At 41.9% G+C, this 27,836-nt stretch overlaps 1 protein-coding gene across 2 annotated transcripts in view; it reads left to right on the top strand.

Annotated features, from left to right (window-relative positions):
• OSBPL3 (oxysterol binding protein like 3) overlaps positions 1 to 27,836 on the top strand; it is a 324,326-nt gene that overhangs the window by 192,407 nt on the left and 104,083 nt on the right. For both annotated transcript variants that reach the window (XM_030202113.1, XM_030202121.1), the window contains exons 4-5: positions 4,833 to 4,886; positions 7,910 to 8,023. In XM_030202113.1, coding sequence (XP_030057973.1) covers positions 4,833 to 4,886; positions 7,910 to 8,023 — 168 coding nt within the window. The remainder of the gene's footprint in view (positions 1 to 4,832; positions 4,887 to 7,909; positions 8,024 to 27,836) is intronic.

The raw sequence follows: 27,836 nt of genomic DNA, 5'->3' as shown, positions 1-27,836 counted from the left end.
CCAAACCAGCCTTCTGTGGGCACATTCTACATGCTACCCAAAATCCACAAACCTGGAAACCGTGGCAGACCAATCATATTGGGATATTGGCACACTCACGGAGGAAATATCTGGACTCATAGAGGGAATTCTGAAACCTCTCGTGCACAAAACAGCTTCATACAAGACACCACAGACTTTTCTGAATAAATTGAAAAATATCAAGCAATTACCACCAAGCACCCTTCTGGTCACGATGGATGTAGAATCACTATACAGCAACATTCCCCATGCGGATGGCATAGCTGCATGTGGGAAGCTCCTAAAAACATCCACCCTGGACCACCAATACTCACCAGAAACTATTACAAAATTAATCAAATTTATTTTAACTCACAACTACTTCTGCTTTAACAATTATATCTATCTACAAATAATGGGCACCAGAACCAGCACCCCAATATGCCAACCTCTTTATGGCTGAGCTGGAAGAGGCATTTCTGAATACATACCAGACGAAACCCCTAAAATACTACCGGTACATCGATGACATTTTTATGATTTGGACTGAGGGGGAAGAAACTCTGAAACAATTTTACAATTCCTTCAATACATACCATCCTACAATCAGATTCAAAATAGACTACTCCCCAGAAAAAGTCAATTTTTTGGATACCACGGTCTCAATCAGCGATGGCTATATACAAACATCTATATACAAGAAACCCACAGACAGCTGCAGCTATCTCCACAACTCCAGCTTCCACCCTTCACATACAAAAAGATCCATTATTTACAGCCAAGCCACAAATACCACTGTATCTGCTCTGACCCAGGCGACAGAGACAGACACCTTGAAATCCTGACTGCATGCTTCAAACAGGCTACAACCCCAAAATAATCTCCAAGAATATTGCCTCCTCCCTCAAAACACCCAGGGAAAATCTGCTACAGTATAAAGAAAAAAAAGCCACAGACAGAATCCCCCTTATAGTGACATACAACCCAGAGCTGGAAAAATTAAGAAAAATCATAAAAGATCTGCAGCCTCTACTCCAGGAGGATGAATTACTGAAAGAGATATTCCCATCCCCACCAGTGCTGGCCTTCCGACAGCCACCCAACTTAAAACACAAGCTAATTAGAAGTAAGCTCCCAACACAGACTCAAAAAGAAGAGAATGGCACACATCCTTGCAATATATCCAGCTGCAAACTATGCCAAAACATTTCACAGTACCCACAGTCATTCACAAAGGAAAAATATTCAACATAAAGGAATCCTTTACATGCTCATCTTCCAATGTGGTATACATCATTCAGTGTAAAAAATGTGACGAAGGGTGCTATATTGGAGAAACAAGCCAGATGCTAAAGACAAGATTTAATTTACATAGACATCATAAGAAAAATGCCAGTGCCAGCCAGGATGTCACACTGGTGGGGCGGCACTTTACAAAACCAGAACACTGTACCAGTGATTTCGTAGTAAGAATCCTGAAAGGTGTAACTTTTAAACAATACAGGAACGTAAGACCTTTGAAGTCAGAATGATTAAATATTTTGACACCCATCAGACAGGACTTAACAAAGATCTGGGTTTTCTAGCCCATTATAAACCATAAAAATGTACTGCTTTGTTTGTCACCCTCCTGTCTCCATGCATATCTCCCTGTCTCTCACCTATCCACCCCATCCTGTTAGACTGTCACTGAAATGCTTTGATGTTTTATTTATATATACTGTCATCTACCAACATTTGCTTATTTCCGATCTGACGAAGAAGGGCAACCTTCGAAAGCTAATCAAGAAATGTATTAAGTTATGTCCAATAAAAAAGATATCATCTTATTTTCTTTTCCATGTTTTATTTTGTTTTATTTCTATTGATTACCTTGAAAAGAAGCATAATCAAAAATGCTATGAAAGTTGATGTACAGAAAAAAATAATAAAATCATGTGTCTCAGTTAAATAGCAACAGACTCCGCCCCTACAGGCATTAGAGGCTGACCAAAACCAGATTTTTCGGTTTTCGCTGAAATCAAATTTGCAGCCGAAATTTATAGCTCGGTTTCGACTTAAGCAGAAACCGGCCTGGCCCTCCCCAAACAGCAGCCACTCAATCTCCCTTCACCAATCAGAGCCCCCTCCCCGAGCCTACCTGAAACCCTGGTGGTGTCGTAGCTTAACAGGGGCAGGAGCAATCTCCAGTTGTTGTTCAAAATGGTTGCTGAGACCTTCAGCTGAGACTGCTACTAAAGATTGCAGCAGCCATTTTGAGATTGCAGTTGACATAGACACTAGATCACCAACGTTTAAGGTAGGCCTGGGGGAGGGGTGCCTCCTGTTGTGGGGGTGGGGGAGAGGGAAGGGATAATTCTTCAGGGAGGGAGAGATGGAGTGATGGACACGGCTCCTTGAAAGAGGGGAGGGAGGGGGATAGCACAGCGTTTCAGTTTCAGCTGAAAATGTACCGGCATTTCCGGCCAGAACTGAAACATAGCTGAATGTGGATTTTGGGCCAGTTTCGGTGCCAAAAACCAAAATTCAGTCTGCCTTTAATGGGCATATCTGCTTGTGAGCCAAGGAAAACTATATTCACTTCAAATGTGAAATTTGCTTGCCCTTAGGGCAACCAATGGTCTGCCAAGGAAAACTTAAACCCAAATGTCCAGAGCCAGCAAGAATTTAATTAATTAAAAAAGCAGTCCATTCTAAATTAAAGTTCAGCCTCCAAGGCAATGTAGTATTCCAACTGCAGAGGCATGTCTGTTAACTTTGTAACAATTAGTTGTCAATATCCCCTCCCCATGGTGTAGAAGAAATATGATCAAAAATAGGAAACTTCAGTTGTGTAAAATCAGGTCTCATTTTGCAACAGTGTGATCAAGGGAAGCTTGGAAGCACAAATTCTGACAATCAACCAAGGAGTATGTTTTTAGTTCCGCATGTCAGCTTGAATGGCATTTCTGATTATATATTGTACAAGCATTATTTTTAAAGTGCCTTTTGTCAGAGTGCTGTATAAAAACTGAAAAAATAAATGGCAGTTTAAACTAGTTTTCCCAGCAGTTGTCTGTCAGACGGTATGGAGGTGACTTTGAGGGGCATAATTGAACACGAACGCCCATCTCCATGGGCGTCCATCTCCGAGGACGGGTACGTGAAGGGGTGGGCCAGACCGTATTTTCGAAAAAGATGGGCGTCCATCTTTTGTTTCGATAATACAGTTTGTGCCGGGCAAATGCATCGGATTTGGGCGGATTTGAGCTGGGCAGTATCGTTTTTCAGCGATAATAGAAACCGAAGGCACCCAGCTCAAAAACGAACAATGGCATTTGGTCGTGGGAGGGGCCAGGATTCGTAGTGCACTGGTCCCCCTCACATGCCAGGAAGGACACCAACCGGGCACCCTAGGGGGCACTTGTAACAATTTTTAAAAAAGTTAAAATACCTCCATAGCTCCCTTCCCTTGGGTGCTGAACCCCCCAAAACCCACTGCCCACAACTCTACACCATTACCATAGCACTTATGGCTGAAGGGGGGCACCTACATGTGGATACAGTGGGTTTTGGGGATGGTTTGGAGGGCTCCCATTTACTAGCACAAGTGTAACAGGTAGGGGGGGATGGACCTGGGTCCACCTGCCTGAAGTCCGCTGCACCCACTAACAACTGCTCCAGGGACCCGCATACTGCTGTGATGGAGCTGGGTATGACATTTGAGGCTGACATACAGGCTGGAAAAAAAAGTTTTTAAAGTTCTTTTTTTGGGTGGGAGGGGGTTAGTGACCACTGGGGGAGGTCATCCCTTCCCTCTGGTGGTCATCTGGGCAGTTGGGGCACTTTTTGGGGACTTGTTCGTGAGAAAAAAGGGTCCAGAAAAAGTGACCCAAATTCTCACTTCTGGCACCCTTTTTTTTCCATTATCGGCCGAGTGCACTCATCTCTCCTCGGCCGATAAACACGCCTCAGTCCCGCCTTCACCACGCCATCCGACACGCCCCCATCAACTTTGTGCGTTGCCGCGACAGATTTCAGTTGGAGGCACCCAAAATCGGCTTTCGATTATACCGATTTGGGCGCCCATGGGAGAAAGGCGCCTATCTCCCGATTTGGGTTGAAATAGGGGCATCTTTCTCTTTCGAAAATAAGCTGGTTTATCACACACAAATTGTTAACACCGTTCTTACGTTATCCGTCCTGGGGCCCTTAGAAATTGGTCCTTCTGGCAGGTAGTGTGCAATAATGGCATTATTGTACACTGCCCATTACTAAATGACCCACTAAGCTTGGTTAGTTTAGTGTGGCCCAGTGCATTTGTGGCCTTTTCTCTTTGCTCATTAGACGTTTAGGAGTATTTCAGGATGTTTGAGTGTGTGTCCCTTTTTAGAGTAGCAAGATAACATTATGGGCTGCAGCACTCTTAAGTCTTGTGAATGCCCATGCTGAGTTTGTGCTACAGAATAGAAATATATTAAGAAATGTACTGTCGCACATCGCAAATCAGTGGTAGAATGTGGCCTTATCATACTGGGCAAATACAAAAAGGGGAAACTGGCTTGTACTGGTACTTTTATACAGCTATGAGTCACATTCTGATCATAAAATTCATTTTTATCTTTTTTTTTATTTTATTTTATTTTAGATTTAAAAACACCTTTCCAAACAAAGCTCAAGGCCCAGTACAATAAGGTACCAGAGGTACAACTGAAAGATAGGGATACTGATGCAAACCCTGAAAAGTATACATAAAGATGATAATAAAGATTAAAAATGTATTATCTGGTGTCCTCTAGAACATGATCCAAATGGAACGTATGTTTTGGTTAATTTCTGTATTTCATTTTCAGAGATATTTCTTCTTGAACAAAGGAATTTTGAAATATGCCAAGACGCAGGCTGATGTAAGTTTGCAACCGATAGGAAATGAACTTGTAGTAGCCATGATTATATGGACTAGTGAAGAACTTTGGCAGAAATAACCAGTGGAGCAGTTGTTTGGTGGGGGGGTGACTGTTTCTATCTCCTCCCCTAGTCTTGCGACATCCACTTGTCCTCTTCTTGCAGGGGGTGGGGTTGACTTAGGAGTAATGTCAGGAAATACTTTTTCATAGAGAGCGTGGTAGATGCCTAAAATGCCCTCCTATAGGAGGTGGTGGAGACAAAAATGGTAATGGTATTGAAGAATTTGTGGGATAAACAGAAAGGATTCCTATATAGAAAGAGTGTAATCAAAACAAAACTGAGCCGTGCTTAGGCAACAACTCCAGTAGTTGGGAAAGAATACCAGTGCCAGGCAGACATCTGTGTTCTTTCTCCAATTATGGCTAGACAGATTAGGAAAGAAATAGAAAACAATAATGCCTTTGTATCGCTCCATGGTGTGACCGCACTTCGAATATTATGTTTAGTTCTGGTCACCGCATCTTAAAAAAGATATAATGGAATTAGAAAAGGTACAGAGAAGGGTGACAGAAAAGATAAAGGGGATGGGATGACTTCCCTATGAAGAAAGGCTAAAGTGGCTAGGGCTCTTCAGCTTGGAGAAAAGATGGCTGAGGGGAGATGTGATAGAGATCTATAAAATAGTGAGTGGAGTGGAACGGCTAGATGTGAATTGCTTGTTTAATCTTTCCAAAAATACTAGGATTAGGGGGCACGCAATGAAGCTACAAAGTAGTAAATTTAAAATGAATCGTAGAAAAGTTTCTTAACTCAATGTGTAATTAAACTCTGGAATTCGTTGCCAGAGAATGTAATAAAAGTGGTTAGCTTAGCAGGGTTTAAAAAAGGTTTGGATGGCTTCCTAAAGGAAAAGCTCATAGACCATTATTAAAATGGACTTGGGGAAAATCCACTGCTTATTTTGAGGATATCCAAAAGAAAGTTTTTAGGCTCTCAGCTACTCCTTCTGAGTTGTTTAAATAACACAAAAATCTAGCAAGTAGAGAGTGTAACAGGAGTCACTCCTCAAGCTAATAAGAGGTAGAGTCTCATCTGTCTTAGCACAACTCCTAGTCACTTCACTCCCTTGGTGAATCTGCGCACGTGCACTTTTGTTTAATCATTGACTCATTCCCTCCTCCTTCCTATCCTGCGTTTCACACAATCTCTTTTATTTAAACTTCACTGTGCATAGGTCTATCATTGTGATCTAAAGACACTTATCTTATCAAGCTGGCATGCTCAACTTTTCAACCTGGTGTGCCCATATGCCCCGACAGGTGCCTGTTTTGCAAAACTTCGTCAAGGGGGACCTCCACACCATTTGATTGCTTATGTGTATGAGGCTAAGAAAAGACACATAAGCAATCAAATGGTGTGGAGATCCCCCTTGACGAAGCTTTGCAAAACAGGCACCTTTCGGGACATATGGCCACACCAGGTTGAAAAGTTGAGCATGCCAGCTTGATAAGTGTCTTTAGATCACAATGATAGACCTATGCACAGTGAAGTTTAAATAAAAGAGATTGTGTGAAACGCAGTATAGGAAGGAGGAGGGAATGAGTCAATGATTAAACAAAAGTGCACGTGCGCAGATTCACCATGGGAGTGAAGTGACTAGGAGTTGTGCTAAGACAGATGAGACTCTACCTCTTATTAGCTTGAAGAGTGACTCCTGCTACATTCTCTACTTGCTAGATTTTTGTGTTATTTTGAGGATAAGCAGCATAAAATGTATTGTACTTTTTTGGGATCTTGCCAGGTACTTGTGACCTGAATTGGAAACAGGATGCTGGGGTTGATGGACCTTCGGCCTGTCCCACTGTGGCAATAGTTATGTACTTATGGCTTGAGCAAGCTTCAACGGCAACTCCAGTAGTTGAAAATGAAGCCAGTGTCAAGCAGACTTCTACGGTCTGTGACCAGAAAATGGCAAGCAGTTCAAGATCAAGTATTCATATGTTATGTTATCTAATCATATATATGCTAGGAGTTTGTCTTGTTAGGCAGACTGGATGGACCATACTGATCTTTATCTACCATCAATCTACTATGTTTGGATAATTTCCTAAAATAAAAATCCATAAGCCATTATTAAGATGGGAAAATTCAGTGCTTACTTCTAGGATAAGCAGCATAAAACCTGTTTTTTACTGTTCTGGACTCTTGCCAGGTACTTGTACCCTGGATTGGCCACTGTTGGAAACAGGATGCTTGGCTTGATGGATCCTTTGGTCTGTCCCAGTATGGCAACACTTAAATGTACTATGTTTTCCCTCCCATTCTCTGTGATATCCGTATCTCTGACACTGTAGTACCTGGCAGTGCCTTTGCATTGTCCTACTTCTCACAGTGCCCCACCTGCCACATTGGTGATTTATGTCTGTGTCCTTTGTGTTTGTCAGGCAGCAGCCTGCATGTAGCACTGTATACTTCATGCTGCCTTGGCGTACATGGACCACGCTACACAGAAACCAAGGACACAGATCTGCCTTTTTTTTATGGGGTAACCTGCAGAAAAGTGCTTTTATGACTGCATAGGGGCATGTGAAGTGCACTCACGGAAAGACCTCATCTGCCTTTAGACAGTCTGTGGACTTCCCTGGGGGTGGATGTAAGCAGAGTTGCGATGTAGATGCATATTTTATAAAATACACAGGTACACTTTCAGAGTATGCACACAGTTACACCTTTTTTGGAAGACATGTACATTTGTGTATAGACATTTGCACACTGTTGGCACTGGTTCTGGGAGCCTTATACAAAGGCATATAGGCACCTTTTGGATTCTCACATATGCAGCCTGTGTTAAATTATCGATGTAGACATGGATTTAAGAATGGGTTTCATATACTATCCACGGAATGGAGGTCTTTTGTTGTTTTTGTTTTTTTAGTTATATTTGCACAATACAATTTAGCTATTACTGTCTTCAGATTTCATCATCATTGTATATGTGTATTAACCTATTCCCTTTTCACAGATTGAGAAGGGAAAGTTGCATGGCTGCATAGATGTTGGACTTTCTGTGATGTCTGTAAAGAAATCAACCAAATGTATTGATCTAGATACAGAGGAACACATCTACCATCTGAAGGTATATCTCAAGGCCAGTAGAACCATATGTCAGTGCATCTCCTAAATGAAATATGCCTACTAAAATTGGCTTGGTTTAAATGTGAAGTTTGAGTGGAGGTCAAAGTATAATTGAACTTTAAAATCTATCTTGTAAGCTAGATTTGATTATTTAGATATACAATATGGCATTATTAACCAGGTCGTTTAATATTGTGAAATAGTTTATGCACAATGCTTCAGTGCTTTGTAATGTGAAAATATAAGACGGTCTCTTTGCTTTACCATGGAAATTCAAGTTGCTTAGATTAGCTTCTTGGCAAATCTTAAACTGGTTTACTAAATGAGGGCCTGCTTCTCAGAGAGCCATTTTAGAAATGTGTTCCAGGCAGTGGTACGTTCCCACTTGGATTATTGCAGTGTAGTGTTGCTTCGCCATTCAACTTCTTTGCTAACTAGATTCCAGGTGCTGCAGAACATGGGGAGGAGTCCAGGGATTAGAGCAACAGGCTGAGAAACAGAGACACCAGGGTTCTTGTGACCTTGGGCAAGTTACTTAACCCTCCATTGCCTTGGGTACAAAATTAAGATTGTAAACTCTCTGGGGACAGGGAAATAGCTATTATATGTGACTGTAGCATGCTTCGAGCTGCTACTGAATATGCATGATCTAAAACTAAATCCCCAAACTAGTTTTGGGGAGATAGGGGTTACTAGGTTGTAGGAAAGGGCCCCCACTATCAAAGTTGAGTTGGCTACCTGTTTTTGTGCAAGTGCTCTTCAAATTACACTCAGCCGATGCCAAGCCATGCAGAATTTTGAATGTCACCAATAGCAAACTTGTGATGTTATATGCCTGATTGCCAACTGTGCTCTTCTAATACATTTAGGTTGTATTTACCTTCATGTAAACAGTTTTGTCTGAAGGGTATTATGAAGAACATTATTGGAAAAGCTCCAGAGTTTTGGAACTCACTACCATTTGAGATAGGATTGATGATCTTTTGTACATTTTAGGTGTGTTGAAATCGTGGTTGTTTTATGACCTTTTATCTGTATTTTCTGGACAGAACCTGTTAATTATTAAATTTTAACTGGAATCCACCTGCTGCTTTTTAAGCAGCATAGAAATGTTGATTAAGTTAAATTTAATTAAAATGCCAGAAATAGTAATTAGTTTAACACTCTAAACATTAGATTTTATAAAGTCCTGATATACCGTGTTTTATGAACCACTTTGTGATGCCTATAATCAAATCTTGCACTCACTTAAAATAAAACATTTTAAAGTATGCATACGGTGTAAGGGGGTAAAATAGGGTGGCAGTGTGACCTGTTAGCTCTGTGTTTTTGTTTGAAGTTTTTGGTTTTTTTTTACCTCTGTACTTGTGATGCCTAGGAAAAAGAAGGGGTATCTTTGCAGTCCTCCAGCAGTGTTGACTCTCCTCCAGACATAGGCAGAAATCGGTGGGTTCCTGCAGAAGTCCACAGGAGCTCGGGGAGGAGCCAGGATGGTATTGAGCAGAAATGCTCTAGTCTGAGCACCACGGTAGCCCTGGGGGGAAACTGCTTGGAGATCCTTTTCTCCATGGGGAAGAAGAGGAAGGGAGTTGTGAAGACTACCTCCCCAGCAACTGGCTCCACTTCAGTCTCGAAGCAGCTCACCTTAGCATGTGGGGCACAGCCTGAGGCGACAAAGTTTGCTGTTTTCTGGGCTTGCAAAGAGCTCTGCGGGCAGTCACAGTTAGTTATTTAATTTATAGCCCACTAGTACCATTCACATAGTTCATAGTGGACTACAACTAAGATACTATATCACAATAAATCTAGGATGTACCAATATTGATCCAAAGTTACCATAGGTGTTAATATCACAATCATCAATATACTTCACATAAACACACATTCACTAAAATAACTGCAGTATATTACTTCCTACTCACATGTTTATAAAACAGTGTCTTTAATCCCTTCTTAAAAGTATCATAACTGGAAATATGCCTTAGTTTAAATAGCAGAGAGTTCCATAAACCAACGGTCTGATATTCGGTATAGATGCAGTCTTGTTGAGCCCCAGCAAACCAGAAGTGCTGCATGCGATGGGAGAAAGCACAACAGTGCTTCAAAATTGGTGCAGATATTGTATTCACTGCTGGGGACTCCCTCTGGCTGCCTCCTCTCCTGGGACATAGGAACAGTGTCTTCAGCTGGAGTTTTGACCCTGATGGTGAGGCCAGTAGGAGAGACCTGAAAAGTCTGCAAGCTGATATACCAAAAGTAAAACAACCGACTGCCGTGACTTTAGAGTCACTCTGGGAAGCTATCCAGGATGTGAATTTATCTCTTCCAAATGTGACTACAATTGGTGAGTGATTTAATGATTTTAGAAAGGTTCAAAATGAACAGGTTTGTTATCTGGAACACCATTCTTCCAAATTTGAAACTATTGGTACAAAACTTTAATCGCTGCAAGAGGGTAATGTAGCTTTAACGAAAGATAAGAAGTTCATGCATCGTAAAATTGAATATTTGGAAAACCAATTATAGAAGAACAGTTTGAGACTATTGAATTTTCCCAAGTTTATCTTTAGTCTCGGTTATAGATATGGTTTATAAATATTTTCTTGAAGTATGAAAGATACCATCAGAGGCATTACCTCTTCTTAGAGGTTTATATATGTGGCGTTTGAAGATCTGTTGAAGATCAAAGAGGAGATATAGCTACCATGGATCTAACAGGATTTCTAGAAACATCTTTGGAAGTTATCAAGCAAAGAACTACTTTAATAGTTATCTTTGCCTTGTAGCCTAATCAGAACCAAATATTATGTGTATACTTCAGCCATTTGATTGAGATTTTTCTCAGGTCTTATAGTCATATTTTTCCTGACCTGTCAAAGTCAATACAGAAGAGATGCCTGGAGTTCTTTTGTTCTTTAGTCTAGAACCCTCTATCTCAGAGAGAATTCTGTGTTGAAATTTCCTTGTTTATGTTCTATAATTCTGCAGGGTAAATCTTTTATGACCCAAAACAGCTTTCTAAATTTTGTAATTTCAAGAAAACGTGTACTGCCTAAGGATTTAGTAACTCAGGTGGCTGATCTGTAAACCCTGTTGCAGTCTAAGCTTAAGATTTAGTTTTTCCTTGTCTTATTTATAAACAAAAATGAGGATGTATAAAGCCTTTGTATCACTCTATTATACGACCGCACCTCGAATACTTTGTGCCGCTCTGGTCACCACATTTCAAAAAAAGATGTAGTGGAATTAGAAAAGGTACAGAGAAGGGTGACGAAAATGATAAAAAAGGATGGGGCGACTTCTTTATGAGGAAAGGCTAAAGCAGCTAGGGCTCTTCAGTTTGGAGAAAAGATGGCTGAGGGGAGATTTGATAGAGGTTTATAAAATAATGAGTGAAGTAGAACAGGTGGACGTGAATCACTTGTTTACTCTTTCCAAAAATACTAGGACTAGGGGGCACACAATAAAGCTACAAAGTAGTACATTTAAAACAAATCTGAGAAAATATTTCTTCTCAACGTGTAATTAAACTCTGGAATTCTTTGCCAGAGAATGTGGTTTGGGTTTTCCCTGATGTTTACTAAAGTTACTCTAGAGCAATATAAGGTGTTCTTAAGCATGTGTGTGTTGTGCTTTTGGTGTGTCAATCAAGTTGAGTTTTCCTTGTAAACATTACAGTATTTGGGTATTAAATGTTATTTTTGACCTAGAACAGTTGAAGGCATGCTAAAAAGATCACAACTTCTGAATACCTTTAGCGTCATAGTGATGTGTATCTTGCAAGGATTAAGTTATGTACCCTGCGAGTAGTGACATGTTAAACCTTTCTTTAGATTGGTGGCTGTTATCGAAATCCCTTCACTCATTTTTCTTTACTCACTTCCCCCCACCCACTTTAGGTATTTGCTGTTTAGTATGTATTATAAGTCCTTAGCAATATTTCTGGTACAAGATATTACATCCCTTGTATATTTTGTTTAAATTAGAATTTTTTTTTTTTTTAAATCATGAGTGTAAAGATAAAGATACCAGCATCTCAAGCCCCAAAACCCTTCTCCCACAGCTCAGAAAAAACCCCCACAAATCTCAGTTCCGTGTACTTATGAAGTAGTAGTGTTCAAAAGCCTGTGTGAATAAGAAAAATTTGAGACCCATTTTAAAGTGTGACCAATTTAATTTCTAAGCATGAGAGGCAAAGCGTTTTTAAAAAGAAGAAACGTAATTGAATGCAGAGTGATGTATCAATTCCAAATGCATATAAGCCAGAGGAAAGCAGAAAGAGCTGATTTGACGTAGTGTGAATTGTGGGACAAATATGCTGGAGAGGGAAGGCCCTGTGTACAAGCAGGAAACTTTAAACTGAATTCTGAAAGCAATTGGAAGCCAGTGAAGGTTCATGTATAAGGTTGTAGCATAGTCTTGTCTGCCTGTCCCATTAAGACGTTTAGCAGCTGTATTCTATAATACTTGAAGGCAGTGAGGAGAAAATTCCCTGATCCTACAATGAGTTGCAATAATCTGAATTTGTTATAAAGCCAAAGATGTGTCAAAAGAGGACTTAACTGAGCATGTTTTGCCATAGAGCAAACAAACAAAAAAGGCAGCAGCTACAATCCTAATCAGTGAAAGAGGAATGCCAAAAAGAGTGTGTTTAACCAAAACAGATGAAAAATCCCTTGGAGATGGACATATCCTCCTGGAGGCAGCACTTCATTTAGGGGACAAAGTTTCCAGGTTAAAGGATGACCACCTGTGGGGTAGATGTTAAGGTATCCAGGGTAGCCCTGGGGTGAGAATGTGCCCAAGAGGGCTACTGATGGATTTAAACAAACTGAAGTTAATCTATCCCCTTCCCCTAAGGCCTGTTATTCTAGGAAGAATCTGAATGAGAGGAGCCTGACCAGACGTAGCTGGGGGGGGGGGGGGGGGGGGGGCACAAAAGAAGCAGTCGCTTCCCCAAAAGGATTTTAAAGAAAATGGTGCCTGCGCTGATGCCAGCTGCTGTCAATCAGTATCTTTTTTTTTTTTTAAATTTGCCGTGTTTAGCAGCCCCTGCAGTATATAACATGTTGCCTGACTGAGCTGGCATCGGTTCCGATCCTTCCCTCTGCTTGTCCCACCCCTCTTGTAAGATAATAATAATAATATTCTATTCTCCACTAATTAAATATACGGTAATATGATAAGAATAAGAATATGTAAGAAAAGGGGGGGGGGGCTGGAAGCATGTTAATGCATGCTAAATAGAATCCCCCCCATTCCACACCAATGCTCTGGCAAACCCTAACGCTAACTCCAAACTGGCATAGGGTTTGATGCAGCAGCAGTGCCCTTGTTTGGTGTGCTGCCTGCTGAGCATTGGGGAGGAATGAGTAATGACCTGGTTAGCATGCATTTGCATGCTCATTGCGTTCAGAGCAACAAGCTCATTGTTACACATGCTTGCTGGCTCTGATCTTCGGGTGCCAGTAAATGTGGGTGCTAGTCCAGCGCTAATGGCCTCTAGCGCCGTCTTTGCCTTTGATCATTAGGGCCTGCAGTGAGAATGAAGCTGTTATTAATTAACCCAGAAACAGAAGTGAGGATGATTGAGGGCTTGAGGACCCAAAGGTCGCAGAGTGCTTAGGGAGAGTCATAAAGCATCTTACTATGTCAGAGTGTAGAACCAGACAAAAGCAAGGAATGGTGCCTTCCCCAGACGTCTACAATGAGCTGATCTTCTTTTTTTTTTAGTTTTTATTTATGCATTTTTTCATAACCATACAAAATCAATGCCAGCTAATACAGTTCCATCTTCTGATTGGTATAACTTAGAACATTTCACAAAGCTTTAACTGGTTTAACTATTGACATTAAGTACTAACCATTTGACAAACCCCATCAACCCTCCCTCTTCTCCCCTCCTCCCTTCCCCTCCTGCCCTACCCCTGTAACCATCTGTATATGAAGTACTTATGGACTCTCATTGGTGGATGACCAAGTGTTATATAAGTCCCAGATCTTCTGATGCTGAGCTATTTGTCTCTTGCGCAATGCGGTGAGCTTAGACATCAGCTGGATATATTTCAATTTTTCCAACATGGCTGATAATTCCGGCAGTCGAGGTCTCTTCCAGGATGCCGCCAATACTAGCTTGCCCGCTACAAACACCTGTGTGGCAAACTGGTGAACATGTTTTTTAACTTCCGGTGGTCTAAAGTGTAGGAGACAGTAGTCCGTTTTCATCTGATATTTTGTAGCAGTCACCAAATACACAAAGTCCACAATATCCTCCCAATACCTTTGTGCGTGAGCACATGACCACCATATATGACACATGTCTCCCTCTATCCTGCATTCTCGCCAGCACATGGCCGAGCCTGAATTGAACATTTTGACCAGGCGGCTGGGCGTATAATACCAGCTATATAAAATCTTGTGCCCTACAATGAGCTGATCTTTAAATGAGCAAAGGAAAATGAAAAGAACAGGGCAACAAAATAATTCCAGTGAAATCAATGAGCTGCCTAAAGGAGCACCTAATGAAGCACAACGTGGCTGCTTGGTACAGTCTTATGGTGTGATGCTGCAGCAGTAGTTTATATGAATAATGCAACTTCTTATGTATCACCTTAGTGGCTGGGGCTTTGCATGGGATGATTGACAAGCACCTCCAAGGCAACATAGGAACAAGAGCTCTTGAGTCTGTTAGTGGGTGGACGTGTAAAACATCTGTCCCGCACAATGCAGAACTTGCACAGAGTTCCCCACCTGTGCAGAATTCTGTACTTGCTTAAATTTTCTGGAGAGAGCAGGAGGTAGACGTGACATACCCAATGGCTCTCTTGTCCTCTTAATCTGCACCTCATCCTCTTGTAAGGATCAAGAGGCAGACAGCTGCACATCAAGCTGTATTTGCATCCTCCTCCTCCTGTCCTGGGCTCATTGCTGATTTTATCCACTTGGGACTCTATATAGCCACATAGTTCAAATCAGCAGTCAGAAGCAGGGCAGCAGAGGATGATACAGCCCAGTGTTCACTGCCATCTCTTGCCATGTGATCATGGGGGGTGAGGCTAGAACATGCTGGGATATCAAGGCGCAAACTGGAAAGTGTGATTTGTGTATGTGGGGGGTGGGCGAAAGGATCAAGGCAAGAGTGTGTACCATTGGGAGCAAGAAGAAACTGGGAATATGTACCTGGGGTATGGGAAGAATGAGAGCTAGGCATATATACTAGAGGGAGAGACCTTGGAGACAGAAGGCTGAGTGGAGGTATAGAGAACAAGGGAGCAGAGAGGAGTAGAGGAGAGAACTAGAGAGAAGAAGGAGAAAGCTGAGGGTTCAACCTGATGGGACGAGAGGAAATTTAAATTGAGCTGGAGAGGATCAAGCCTGAGGAGGGAAAATACTGGTGGGGGGGGGGGGGGGACATGACTTTGCATAGAAAATTTGTATAAATTATGAAGGTGTTAAAAAAATCTCAATATTAAAAAATATTGAAAACATTTACATATTTTTTTCTTCTTTGGGTCATTACCAAAACATATCATTCCAATGTTAGGTCATTTTCTTCAATAGCCCATCAGTTGGGAGATTTAGCTTATACTCCAGACCGATTAAAGGCAGAATATATGCTTTATATGGGGTGATCTTATTGTTGAAGTTGAAGAGCTAGTAAAAATGTGGTAAACGTTGCTTATAGTGCCAACAGATCTGTACCACTGAGGACAAATATGAAGGCCATGTGTGTACATTTCAATAGAGGCTTTTGTGCTTTGGCCATGAGTACAGTACACACCATAATTGAGATCAACCTGATCGATGTATGAACCATCATGTACAAAATTCTTCTTATACCCAGTTCAACTGAGATGTTCAGATGTTTAACAAAAAAAATGTCTTTTAAGAATTGCTTTAAAAGGAAGTCCTCTTCCCCCTTTTGACGTCAGATCAATAATGCTGCATAGGAAACAGTAGCTTTGTAAAAAAAAACTAATATTTATGCTTGCCCTTTTAAAGCAGCAGTTAGAGCCCTCAAAATTCACAGTAACGTGTTTGCTTCTCCCACTAACACTGAAATACTGAGTTATCAGTATACTTCCCACTTGGGTTTACAGACCAGGCTATTAGCTTGTATTTCAAAAAATGTTCCACAATGGTACAAATTATAGCTCTGCATGTACAAATGTATCCCCTGCTGTTTAGTGAAAATAAGTAATCTAAACGTCACCCCCGTAAGTGGGTGGTGATTAGGAATTTGTTTTCAAGCTTCTAATTTCTGGTTAAATAATTTGGCTTTTACAATGCAGACTGAAAACTGTTGTTAATTAAATAAGAAAAAAGAATGAAGGTGTCTGATTTTATTAAATGGTTTGTTTTCTGTTCTGTCCCTTTTGAGGAAAGTGAATTGATCAATCAGGTTGTAAGACTTTTTTCTTCACATCACGAAAGAGCCAAATGTTGCAGATTGTAGTATGCAAAACATGGGTGGTGTGAATAGTCTAAAAATAGCCAATTGCATCACAGAACACGGCTCAGAAATGCATTAGAGATTGTATTGGTCATAACACATGAGAAAGCCAGTCGTCAGAAATAGCCACACTCTAAGTGTGTCGTTTTGTGCCTTTTGACATCTTAAGAATTATTATGGAGCTTTATAACCACACAATCCTTATTGGTAATGAATTTTAAAAATGTTTAATTTTAATTAATTTAAGAAATATATAGGACATGGGGGGAGGGGTTGTGTGTGTGTGCAGCTGTGTCTGGAAGGGAGCTACTGCAATCAGGATCTCCTTTCATGGCCTTTCCTTTTTCAGTTTGTCCCTGTGTCTTACACAATAGTTTCTCCAACCCCTTATGCCACATCTTATGTCTACTGGATTTTGGAGTACAGCAGCTGTTTGAAACTTTTGATGTTGGTTTTCTAAGGCCAAGTCAAGAATTGAACCACAGTATCTTGTGGACCTTTTGGACAGCGAGGCAGTAGAAAAAAAAACAGCATGGGATCTTGGCGTCTATGTACATGTTCATTGTCCTCCAGTCCCGCCCCTCCTATACAAGATGTTGCGTGGCAGGTTTGTTTGTCTACTTTGAGCTCTGAAGGATGAAGTTTGAGTGGACTAAGAGGCAGAAAAATAAATGGAAGTAAGCTTAGAATGAAAGATCAATATTAGACATAAATGTATGGGAGGAAGTGAAGAAGACAGGAGGAGAAAGAGAAGACGTGGTAAAGAATCCCTGGACAGAGACCAAAGAGGATAGAGGGGGAAAAAAACACCATAGACTGGGATAAAATGACTAGTAAAATAAAATAACAAAGGTACAAAAACTTTATTTTTCATTTAGTGATTGGAATATGTTGGTTTTGGGAATTGACATTTGCCATCTTTAGGAAATGTGTCTCTTTCTGTTTCTCTGAGTTTCGGGTTAATTTTTGTCTACGCACTTCTACTTTTAGTTTGTGGTCGCTTATCCTGTATTTGGAGCATGTATGACTAAGACCAGATATTTTGTTAGCATTGAATGTCAGTAGGGATCAGTAACATAGTAAATGACGGCAGATAAAGACCTGAATGGTCCATCCAGTCTGCCCAACAAGATAAACTCATTTTACATGGTATGTAATACTTTATATGTATATCAGTAGATACTTCTATGTTCCCAGAGGGACAATTTGCACCTGAAGCAATGGAGGGTTAAGTGACTTAAGAATGTAAGCATATACAAATAGCCATACCGGGTCAGACCAATGGTCCATCTAGCCCAGAATCCTGCTTCTACCAGTAGCCATTCCAGGTCACAAGTACCTGGCAGAAACCTAAATAGTAGCAACATTCCATGCTACCAATCCCCGGGCAAGCAGTGGCTTCTCTCATGTCTATCTCAATAGCAGACGGAAAAATTATGTTCTTACCTGATAATTTTCTTTCCTTTAATCATACCAGACCAGTCCATACTAATGGGTTGTGTCCATCTACCAGCGGAAAGAGACAGAGAAAATAGTTCCAAGTAAACCACCCCTTAAGGGTATCGTTCAGCCTGGAATGTTCTGTATTTCGAATAGCCAAGCAATGGTGCTCTGAAGTCTAGAAGAAAACACAGTTAATACCAAGAAGGCAAACTCTTGGAGCCAATATACAGAACCTCACTGTTCCTGCTTGGCCAAAGGCAATTGCAACCTCCTTTCACAGTAAAGTAAGCGGGAGGGAATGGTCCATACTGAGCCTGCTCAAGCACCTAGAGATCTACCCCTGAATCCGGGGAAAGAACTCCATGATGCCAAGTAACAGGAGTCATACAGAGCTGGCACAACAACAAGTGGCAGGAGATTGAATAGAGAAGATGAAGTAGGCAGTGCTGTGGGACATCCCAGTGTATTGAAGTGTCATGGAACAGCCAGGGATACCTAAAGGAAACAACACTCTGACAGACTTTAGCCAGGGAGGGCATCTGGACTGGTCTGGTATGATTAAAGGAAAGAAAATTATCAGGTAAGAACATAATTTTTCCTTCCTTGTCATCTATACCAGACCAGTCCAGACTAATGGGATGTAGCAAAGCAGTTTCCCAAAGAGGGGGGCAGAAAAGAAGAATGCAAAAGGTTGAAAAAACAACAAAGCTATACACACAGCAAAAAACTGATCAGCAGAAAAGGATTCGAATATCCGAACCACCAGGCTACCAAAATGGAACAGAGTTAGACACTAGAAAAGGAACTGAAGCCATAGGACATAAAACAAATGTCCTGAGCAAAAGAAAAATTACGTACTCCTGTCCTGAGAGTAGTAAAAGAAGCAGCAAAAGATACTCGTGCCAAAGGACCCCCTTTGGAAGGAAGGCAACAGTCGTATCCGAGCAACAAGGAGAACTGTCTCTCCTAGACCAGGATCCACTTCTCTGAACCCTTGAAGGACAAAGACTAACACCCAAACCTGCCAGTCTGCCTTGAGTCCAAGATGGTCAGATGAAGCGACCCTAACAAGTACTAGAAGTACGCAACCCCAAACAGTGCGCCACACTTCATAGAAGAAAGGAAGCAAGGCCCAGGAACTACCCAGACCCACGCCTAGTGAGAGAATCAAACTCCACAGAACAAGAAGAGACTCCAGAGTCGAGAGAACCAACTAACTGGAGTGCTAATCTCTCCAGAAGAACCATGAAGAAAAGGGCAGCAGCATACCAGGGTACAACCGTAGAAAGAGTATTCCTCAATCAGCTCGCTCTGGACTTAGGGATGAAAGAACAGAGCCAAGAGAACAAAAGGAGACAAAAAGAAAGAGTCAAGAGCCACACTGTGGAGAAAAGACCCCCAAGGTGCCAAGTAGCCACAAAAGGAGCAGAGACTAATTCAAACTTCAGCAATGAAGAAGCTTCTCACCAGCCACCAAGAGGCTACGGCAAGAAAAGGTGCCACAGGAATGGTGGCTAACAGGAGACAAGACAGCCTTGTCTAGCAGTCTAAACTGCGGTATGCCACAACAGGTGAAATGTTACTGTATCCAACCCGCAGAAAAAAGCTGGGGTTGACCAACAAGGTGAAACAGTGCCCAACAAGCAAAGGTGAAAATATGCTCCACAGTCAGAGACTGAACTGTGCTCAAGGGACAGAAAAGAAGCTGTGCTCATCAGGCAGGCAGAGAAGGATCCATGCTCAACGAGAACAAACGGAGTTGCACTCAAAGCACACAAACTGAGCCACGCACCACTGGCAGAGAAAGAGTTGCACACCTGTGGCAAAGATAGAAATGCCCTGAACAAGCAGAGACAAAGCTGAGAGTAACAGACAGAGGATGAGCAGTGCCCCACTGAAAGAGCTGGATGTTAGAGGTACCTGCAGAACTGAAGCTACGGTAGCGATGGAACTGTGTTTAAAATGCAGACAAGGAGCTGCTTTCCATCCAATAGGTATATTAATGTTCTATGGCTCGCTGCAATATTTACGATGTTGCCTTTTCCTAGAAAGTTCCTTGGTGCTGTTATGGAATGGTAGATTTGTTCTAAGTAAGCTTCTGTCAGGCACTTGTGACCTGGATTGTCCACTATTGGAAAAAGGATACTGGGTTAGATGGACTGTTGGTCTGACCTAGTATGGCTATTCATATGTTCTTATGTAGGGTTTTGCATTTCATAATATACCTGCTACAAAAGAAGGGGTGGGGTGTTTGTTGTTACTGAGATGAAATTAAAACCAGACTTTTTTTGTTCAGTGAATTCTTTGTGGAAATGCCTTAGTTCTGCTCTGCATGTATTTCTGCATGTTTAACACCATGATGGTGCACGGTCAGGTGTCATAATGATTTATATTAGAGTTTCAGGCTAAATAGTTTAACTTAAATTTGTTTTGTTGAGCATAACCAATGTTGGCAAGTTTGTTTTTTTCTAGTGTATAACCTAGGAATACAAGTTGTGGGGTTTTTTCCCCTTGGGGCAAGCTCAGTGGCGTACCGAGCTGGGGTGGTCCGCCCAGGGTGCACGCTGCTGGAGGGGTGCAGAGAGCAGCCGTGTGGCTGTCAGCTCTGCTGATTCCAAGCATCCTCTGCCCCGGAACAGGTTACTTCCTGTTCCAGGGCAGAGGGAGCTGGGAACCAGCAGAACCGACAGACGCACGGCTGCACCCAGCAGGTAAGAATGCACCCGGGGAGGGGGGAGCTTGGGTGATACGCCGGGGGGGTGTCGTTCTGCACTCGGGGAGGGGGACAGGCGCCACTGCACCCGGTGGGGGGGGATGCGCAGTGGCGATCCGCCCCAGGTGGCAGCCGACCATGGATCGCCACTGGGCAAGCTGCCTGACCAAGGGACCTACTTTTTTCCCTGACCAGAATTTTCATGTACTCTTGCTAAAACCCAGACATTTATTTTTAATAGTGGAAGCGTTGTTAAGAGTTGGAATGGTAGGTTCTATGAAAATATCATTATAAAGTACTGTAGCAAGTAACATCCAATTTGCTAAAAATAAGAGTAAAAGTGGCTTAGGTCACATCTGAAATATGGCTTAGACTACTGACCCCACCCTACCTCTTCATCAGTCCTAAAAAACAAACTCCTATGCAATTAGTTCCATATTTAATATGTTGACAATTATTTTTCTTTTTTTCAATATTAAAGTCCAAATTCAGTCGTGTTAACTCGGGTACTTATCTGAAACAAAAACTGCTTCGCTCTACAGCGCGTCTGTTTCACAGTGGCTTCATCGGGAGCGTTATTTTCATGCAGCAAGTTCAGTTACCCCGCTGAAAAGCAGCTTTTGTTTCAGGTAAGTACCCGAGTTAACATAAATGAATTTGGACTTTAATATTGGAAAAAAAAGGTAAATAATTGTCAACATATTAAATAAATATGGAACTAATTGTATAGGAGTTTTTTTTTAGGTCTGATGAAGAGGTAGGGTGGGGTCAGTAGTCTAAGCCATATTTCAGACATGACCTAAGCCACTGAAGTCCTTTTTCCTCCTTTTACTTTTAGCAAATTGGATATTACTTGCTAGTACTTTATAGTGATATTTTCTTCAGAGCAAGTAAATAGTAAAGCATGGGAAGATAGTTATGATACAAGTTCTATGAAAGGCATGCATAAATGCAGGGTTAATTGACATTTGTGCAAGTTAAGGGGAAAGGGAAATGGGACCTGATATACTGCCTTTCTGTGGTATTTTGCAACTACATTCAAAGCGATTTACATATATGCAGGTACTTATTTTGTACCTGGGGCAATGGCGGGTTAAGTGACTTGCCCACAGTCACAAGGAGCTGCAGTGGGAATCGAACCCAGTTCCCCAGGATCAAAGTCCGCTGCACTAACCACTAGGCTACTCCTCCACTCCAGGTGCTGTTCTAAAATATGTAAGTGTAAGGGGGCGTGCATATGGGCGGAGCATGAGCAGGATATATGTGTCTCTCCCACATTCTCAACTTAAAGAATACTGTCAGTTCCACATGCTGCTTGCCACGCTTAACATGCTTATTTATGCCTACCATCAACCTGGCATCCATCCAAAATGAAGCACAAAGGGCTCTCAAGAAGGGGAACACGTACTCTTTTATTGATGACCCAGCATCCATTTTCTTGACATCCTGCTCCACACCAGGAACTGTCTTGATCTTCGTAAGTGTGGGTTTTCATTTAAATGAGTTACAGCATTGTGAGCTACTGCTCAAGTATTTAGTGTTGCTCAATTGCATTGAATCCTGAGGCAGGTGGTTACGCCGAAATGCAGCCCTTGTCAGGTCATCAATAAAAGAGTACTTGTTCCCTTCTTCACAGCCCTTTGTGCTTCTTTTTGGACTGTTTGGACCTGTGTACTTTGACTCTCTCCATTGCATGTTGCTGTACATGTGTGCATCTACATTTAGGCATGCTGATGCAGGTTTAAGTTAGTTTTTTATAATAGTATCTGGGCACTGAAATGCCAATATAGAATAAGCATCCCCTACAATGCATTGGGACATTGTGATAGTGTGAATCACTACAAGGCTTGGAGTCCTCATAAAATACAGTCAAACAAAGGGGGTATAACTGAAGCAAGTATTTATTTACTTGAATCCTGAGGCCTGTTAACAGCACAGGACCAGGAACACAGGGAAAACACCTCTTGCAATTCAATAAGCAGTCTTTCTCAATTCTTCTCCAACTACTAGGGTCCAGCCAGACCTCAGAGCAAGGCTTTTCAGTTTCAAACAAAAAACAGCTTACCTCAGAAAGGTCACAATTCTTAATCAACTCCTCCTCTGTGAGCCTCCATATCGGGGCCTCCTGCTCTTTCCCCTCGGGACCTCTGTATTAGGGCCTCCCTGATCTGTACTGCCTGAGGGCTTTTAGCTCCCTCCTGGCCTGAGCCCCACCCCTCTATCTCAGGCTCAGCCTCTGTAGCTTAGTGCCACCTGCTACCAGGTGGCTGAACCGAGTCAGCTTCTGCCTCGGCAGACTAGCACCATCTGTCGAAAGGGGGCTGAACTGCATCAGGGAGTGTTTCCTGCCCCCTACAATACTCACTTCCTCACAGGCACCTACATCCAGGTCCACTTTTATAGAATTGCCACCATAGTGACTAAGGAATGGAGTTCACAACATTTTTCATCCAAAAGATATCACTAACTCAGGGGGCCACAGAAGGATGGTAGGAAAAGACAATTTGGAGAGTGGGTGGTGTAGTGATCAGTTGTTATATCCAATTATCCCAGAGAGAATAAGGATATTGGTTTTGGAATATTATGTAATTTGAAGAGGGGTCTGAGGTGATTGGTAGATTTAGTTAATGTGTTATTAGAGCTGGGGTACCTTACCCAGTGCTTAAAGAAGGTAATTGTCACACCAAATTGACAAAGCTTGGGTTAGTACATAAGTACATAAGTAGTGCCATACTGGGAAAGACCAAAGGTCCATCTAGCCCAGCATCCTGTCACCGACAGTGGCCAATCCAGGTCAAGGGCACCTGGCACGCTCCCCAAACGTAAAAACATTCCAGACAAGTTGTACCTAAAAATGAGGAATTTTTCCAGTCCATTTAATAGCGGTCTATGGACTTGTCCTTTAGGAATCTATCTAACCCCTTTTTAAACTCCGTCAAGCTAACCGCCCGTACCACGTTCTCCGGCAATGAATTCCAGAGTCTAATTACACGTTGGGTGAAGAAAAATTTTCTCCGATTCGTTTTAAATTTACCACACTGTAGCTTCAACTCATGCCCTCTAGTCCTAGTATTTTTGGATAGCGTGAACAGTCGCTTCACCTCCACCCGATCCATTCCACTCATTATTTTATACACTTCTATCATATCTCCCCTCAGCCGTCTCTTCTCCAAGCTGAAAAGCCCTAGCCTTCTCAGCCTCTCTTCATAGGAAAGTCGTCCCATCCCCACTATCATTTTCGTCGCCCTTCGCTGTACCTTTTCCAATTCTACTATATCTTTTTGAGATACGGAGACCAGTACTGAACACAATACTCCAGGTGCGGTCGCACCATGGAGCGATACAACGGCATTATAACATCCGCACACCTGGACTCCATACCCTTCTTAATAACACCCAACATTCTATTCGCTTTCCTAGCCGCAGCAGCACACTGAGCAGAAGGTTTCAGCGTATCATCGACGACGACACCCAGATCCCTTTCTTGATCCGTAACTCCTAACGCGGAACCTTGCAAGACGTAGCTATAATTCGGGTTCCTCTTACCCACATGCATCACTTTGCACTTGTCAACATTGAACTTCATCTGCCACTTGCACGCCCATTCTCCCAGTCTCGCAAGGTCCTCCTGTAATCGTTCACATTCCTCCTGCGACTTGACGACCCTGAATAATTTTGTGTCATCGGCGAATTTAATTACCTCACTAGTTATTCCCATCTCTAGGTCATTTATAAATACATTAAAAAGCAACGGACCCAGCACAGACCCCTGCGGGACCCCACTAACTACCCTCCTCCACTGAGAATACTGGCCACGCAATCCTACTCTCTGCTTCCTATCTTTCAACCAGTTCTTAATCCATAATAATACCCTACCTCCGATTCCATGACTCTGCAATTTCTTCAGGAGTCTTTCGTGCGGCACTTTGTCAAACGCCTTCTGAAAATCCAGATATACAATATCAACCGGCTCCCCATTGTCCACATGTTTGCTTACCCCCTCAAAAAAATGCATTAGATTGGTGAGGCAAGACTTCCCTTCACTAAATCCGTGCTGACTTTGTCTCATCAGTCCATGTTTTTGTATATGCTCTGCAATTTTATTCTTAATAATAGCCTCCACCATCTTGCCCGGCACCGACGTCAGACTCACCGGTCTATAATTTCCCGGATCTCCTCTGGAACCCTTCTTAAAAATCGGAGTAACATTGGCTACCCTCCAGTCTTCCGGTATTACACTCGATTTTAGGGACAGATTGCATATTTCTAACAGTAGCTCCGCAAGTTCATTTTTTAGTTCTATTAATACTCTGGGATGAATACCATCAGGTCCCGGTGATTTACTACTCTTCAGCTTGCTGAACTGACCCATTACATCCTCCAAGGTTACAGAGAATTTGTTTAGTTTCTCCGATTCCCCCGCTTCAAATATTCTTTCCGGCACCGGTGTCCCCCCCAAATCCTCCTCGGTGAAGACCGAAGCAAAGAATTCGTTTAATTTCTCCGCTACGGCTTTGTCCTCCTTGATCGCCCCTTTAACACCATTTTCGTCCAGCGGCCCAACCGACTCTTTGGCCGGTTTCCTGCTTTTAATGTATCTAAAAAAGTTTTTACTATGTATTTTTGCTTCCAACGCTAATTTCTTCTCAAAGTCCTTTTTTGCCCTCCTTATCTCCGCTTTGCATTTGGCTTGGCATTCCTTATGATCTATCCTGTTACTTTCAGTTGGTTCTCTTCTCCACTTTCTGAAGGATTGTTTTTTGGCTCTAATGATTTCCTTTATCTTACTGTTTAGCCACGCCGGCTGACGTTTAGTCTTTTTTCCCTTTTTTCTAATACGTGGAATATATTTGTCCTGAACCTCCAGGATGGCGTTTTTAAACAGCATCCACGCCTGATGCAAGTTTTTTACTCTGCGAGCTGCTCCTTTCAGTCTTTTTTTCACCATTTTTCTCATTTTGTCGTAATCACCTTTTCTATAGTTAACGCTAGCGTACTTGATTTCCTAGTTTCACTTCCTTCAATGCCAATATCAAAACCGATCATATTATGATCACTGTTATCAAGCGGCCCTCGTATCGTTACCCCCTGCACTAGATCATGAGCACCACTAAGGACTAAGTCTAGTATTTTTCCTTCTCTTGTCGGCTCCTGAACTAGCTGTTCCATGAAGCTGTCCTTGATTTCATCAAGAAATCTTATGTCCCTTGCGTGTACAGATGTTACATTACCCCAGTCTATATGCGGGTAATTGAAATCCCCCATTATTATTGTGTTGCCCAGTTTGTTTGCGTCCCTGATTTCCTTTAACATTTCCGCATCCGTCTGTTCGTCCTGGCCAGGCGGACGGTAGTACACTCCTATCACTATCCTTTTCCCCTTTGCACATGGAATTTCAATCCACAGTGATTCCAAGGAGTGTTTTGCTTCCTGCAGAATTTTCAATCTATTTGATTCAAGGCTCTCGTTAATATACAATGCTACCCCTCCACCAATCCGATTCACCCTATCACTACGATATAATTTGTACCCCGGTATGACAGTGTCCCACTGGTTATCCTCCTTCCACCAGGTCTCAGAGATGCCTATTATATCTAATTTTTCATTTAGTGCAATATATTCTAACTCCCCCATCTTATTTCTTAGGCTCCTGGCATTCGCATATAGACATTTCAAACTATGTTTGTTGTTCCTAAGTACATCATGCTTAGTACTTGACAGTATTAATTGGCAATCTTTTGTCTGATTTTTATTGTTATTTAAAGATACCCGATCTACTACAATCTCTTTTGCAACCTCACTATCAGGATACTCTATCTTCCCTGTTATGGTGATATCTTTGAAAGATACCTTATCCCGAACCATGCTCTTTTGAGCGACTGTCGGCCTTCCCCCCGAGGGTGATGTACTATAGGCCAGTAGCTAATTTGCGCATTCTCTCTAAATTATTGGAGAGAGGTTGTTGCACAAATTGGAACTTATCAAAATTTCTTTGTGGGCCAAGTGAGTTTTAGGAATGGTTGTAGATGGAATCTGTTCATGGCCTTGCTGGATGAGATCTACTGTTGGTCATAAATTATTGATCTCTTTAGACTGCACAGCAGCATTTCATATAGTGGATGTGGCTGTCTTATTTGCAACAGTGTGTTTGGTTTGGGTATGAGTGGAATTGTATTATATTGGACAAGGTTCTTTATGGAGGGTAGACTGTTTCAAGTTGGATTTAATGATGGATGGTCAAGGGTCCATGGGCTGGGTTGTGGGGGTGAGGGGATTGTTACAAGGTTCACCACTCTTCCTGTTGTTCAACATATAGTTTTCTCCTTTGGGTAGAATTATTTGTACCCGTGGGTTTTCTTTCTATGTAGATGGAGATGTCCAAATACTAGAAACATAGAAAGATGTAGGCAGGTAAATACTATAGTGGCCTATCTAGTCTCCCTATCACTCCCTTAGAGATCCTATGTACTTGTCCCAAGCTTGTTCCGTTGGAGGGTGATGGGATTTCAGAACAGGGGCAGGTTTCTACTTGTTTGGAAGAGGTGAGAAATCTGTTAACAAGCATTGAGTTCATATGGAATATGAAGAGGTCAAATAGGGCACAGAGAAGGGTCTTGAAATCTAAGACAATTTAGTGAAACTTTCTAGACGAAGTGAAGGCAGTTATTAGGACAGCTTTCAAAGGAATTTGCCTAGATCTGAATGCATGTGATGTGTGTTGAGCTGTTGAAAACTGAACCACAGTTTTGGGTGTCGGTTGAGAGTAAACAGAATCAATGCTCTCACTAATGGCAATGAAACTTTTGTTTTTTTTTTTAATTAATTTGCACACTTCTCCAGGTTGCACAATCATGTCTTCAAGAAAAAAAAAGCTGTACCCTAGTGACTGAAATTACTGAATAATTGTTAAAATGTTTATGAACAAAATGTTGCCTGGTCTTAAATGTTTTTCCATTTGAGTCTGAGTAAGGGTAGTTGTTGCACTGAAGCAGACCTGCCTTCCTGGCCCCCACTACCTTGGGAAATATGATGCTATGGGGGTTGGGCATTTTAATTTTTCTCCCCGGGGCCTATTCAGTCCTCGCTACACCACTGTCCATGGGATTATTTGCTTACACTTACATGAGAGATTTTCTGTCATTACCCCTAATTCTTGGAATAAATTGCCAGTTTACATTAGATTGAAGGTCTATTATTTGAGAAGTC

Source organism: Microcaecilia unicolor, chromosome 1, assembly GCF_901765095.1.
Source record: "Microcaecilia unicolor chromosome 1, aMicUni1.1, whole genome shotgun sequence".
In the NCBI taxonomy this organism is placed as follows: Eukaryota; Metazoa; Chordata; class Amphibia; order Gymnophiona; family Siphonopidae; genus Microcaecilia; species Microcaecilia unicolor.
This window is presented reverse-complemented; position numbering and strand designations above follow the sequence as displayed.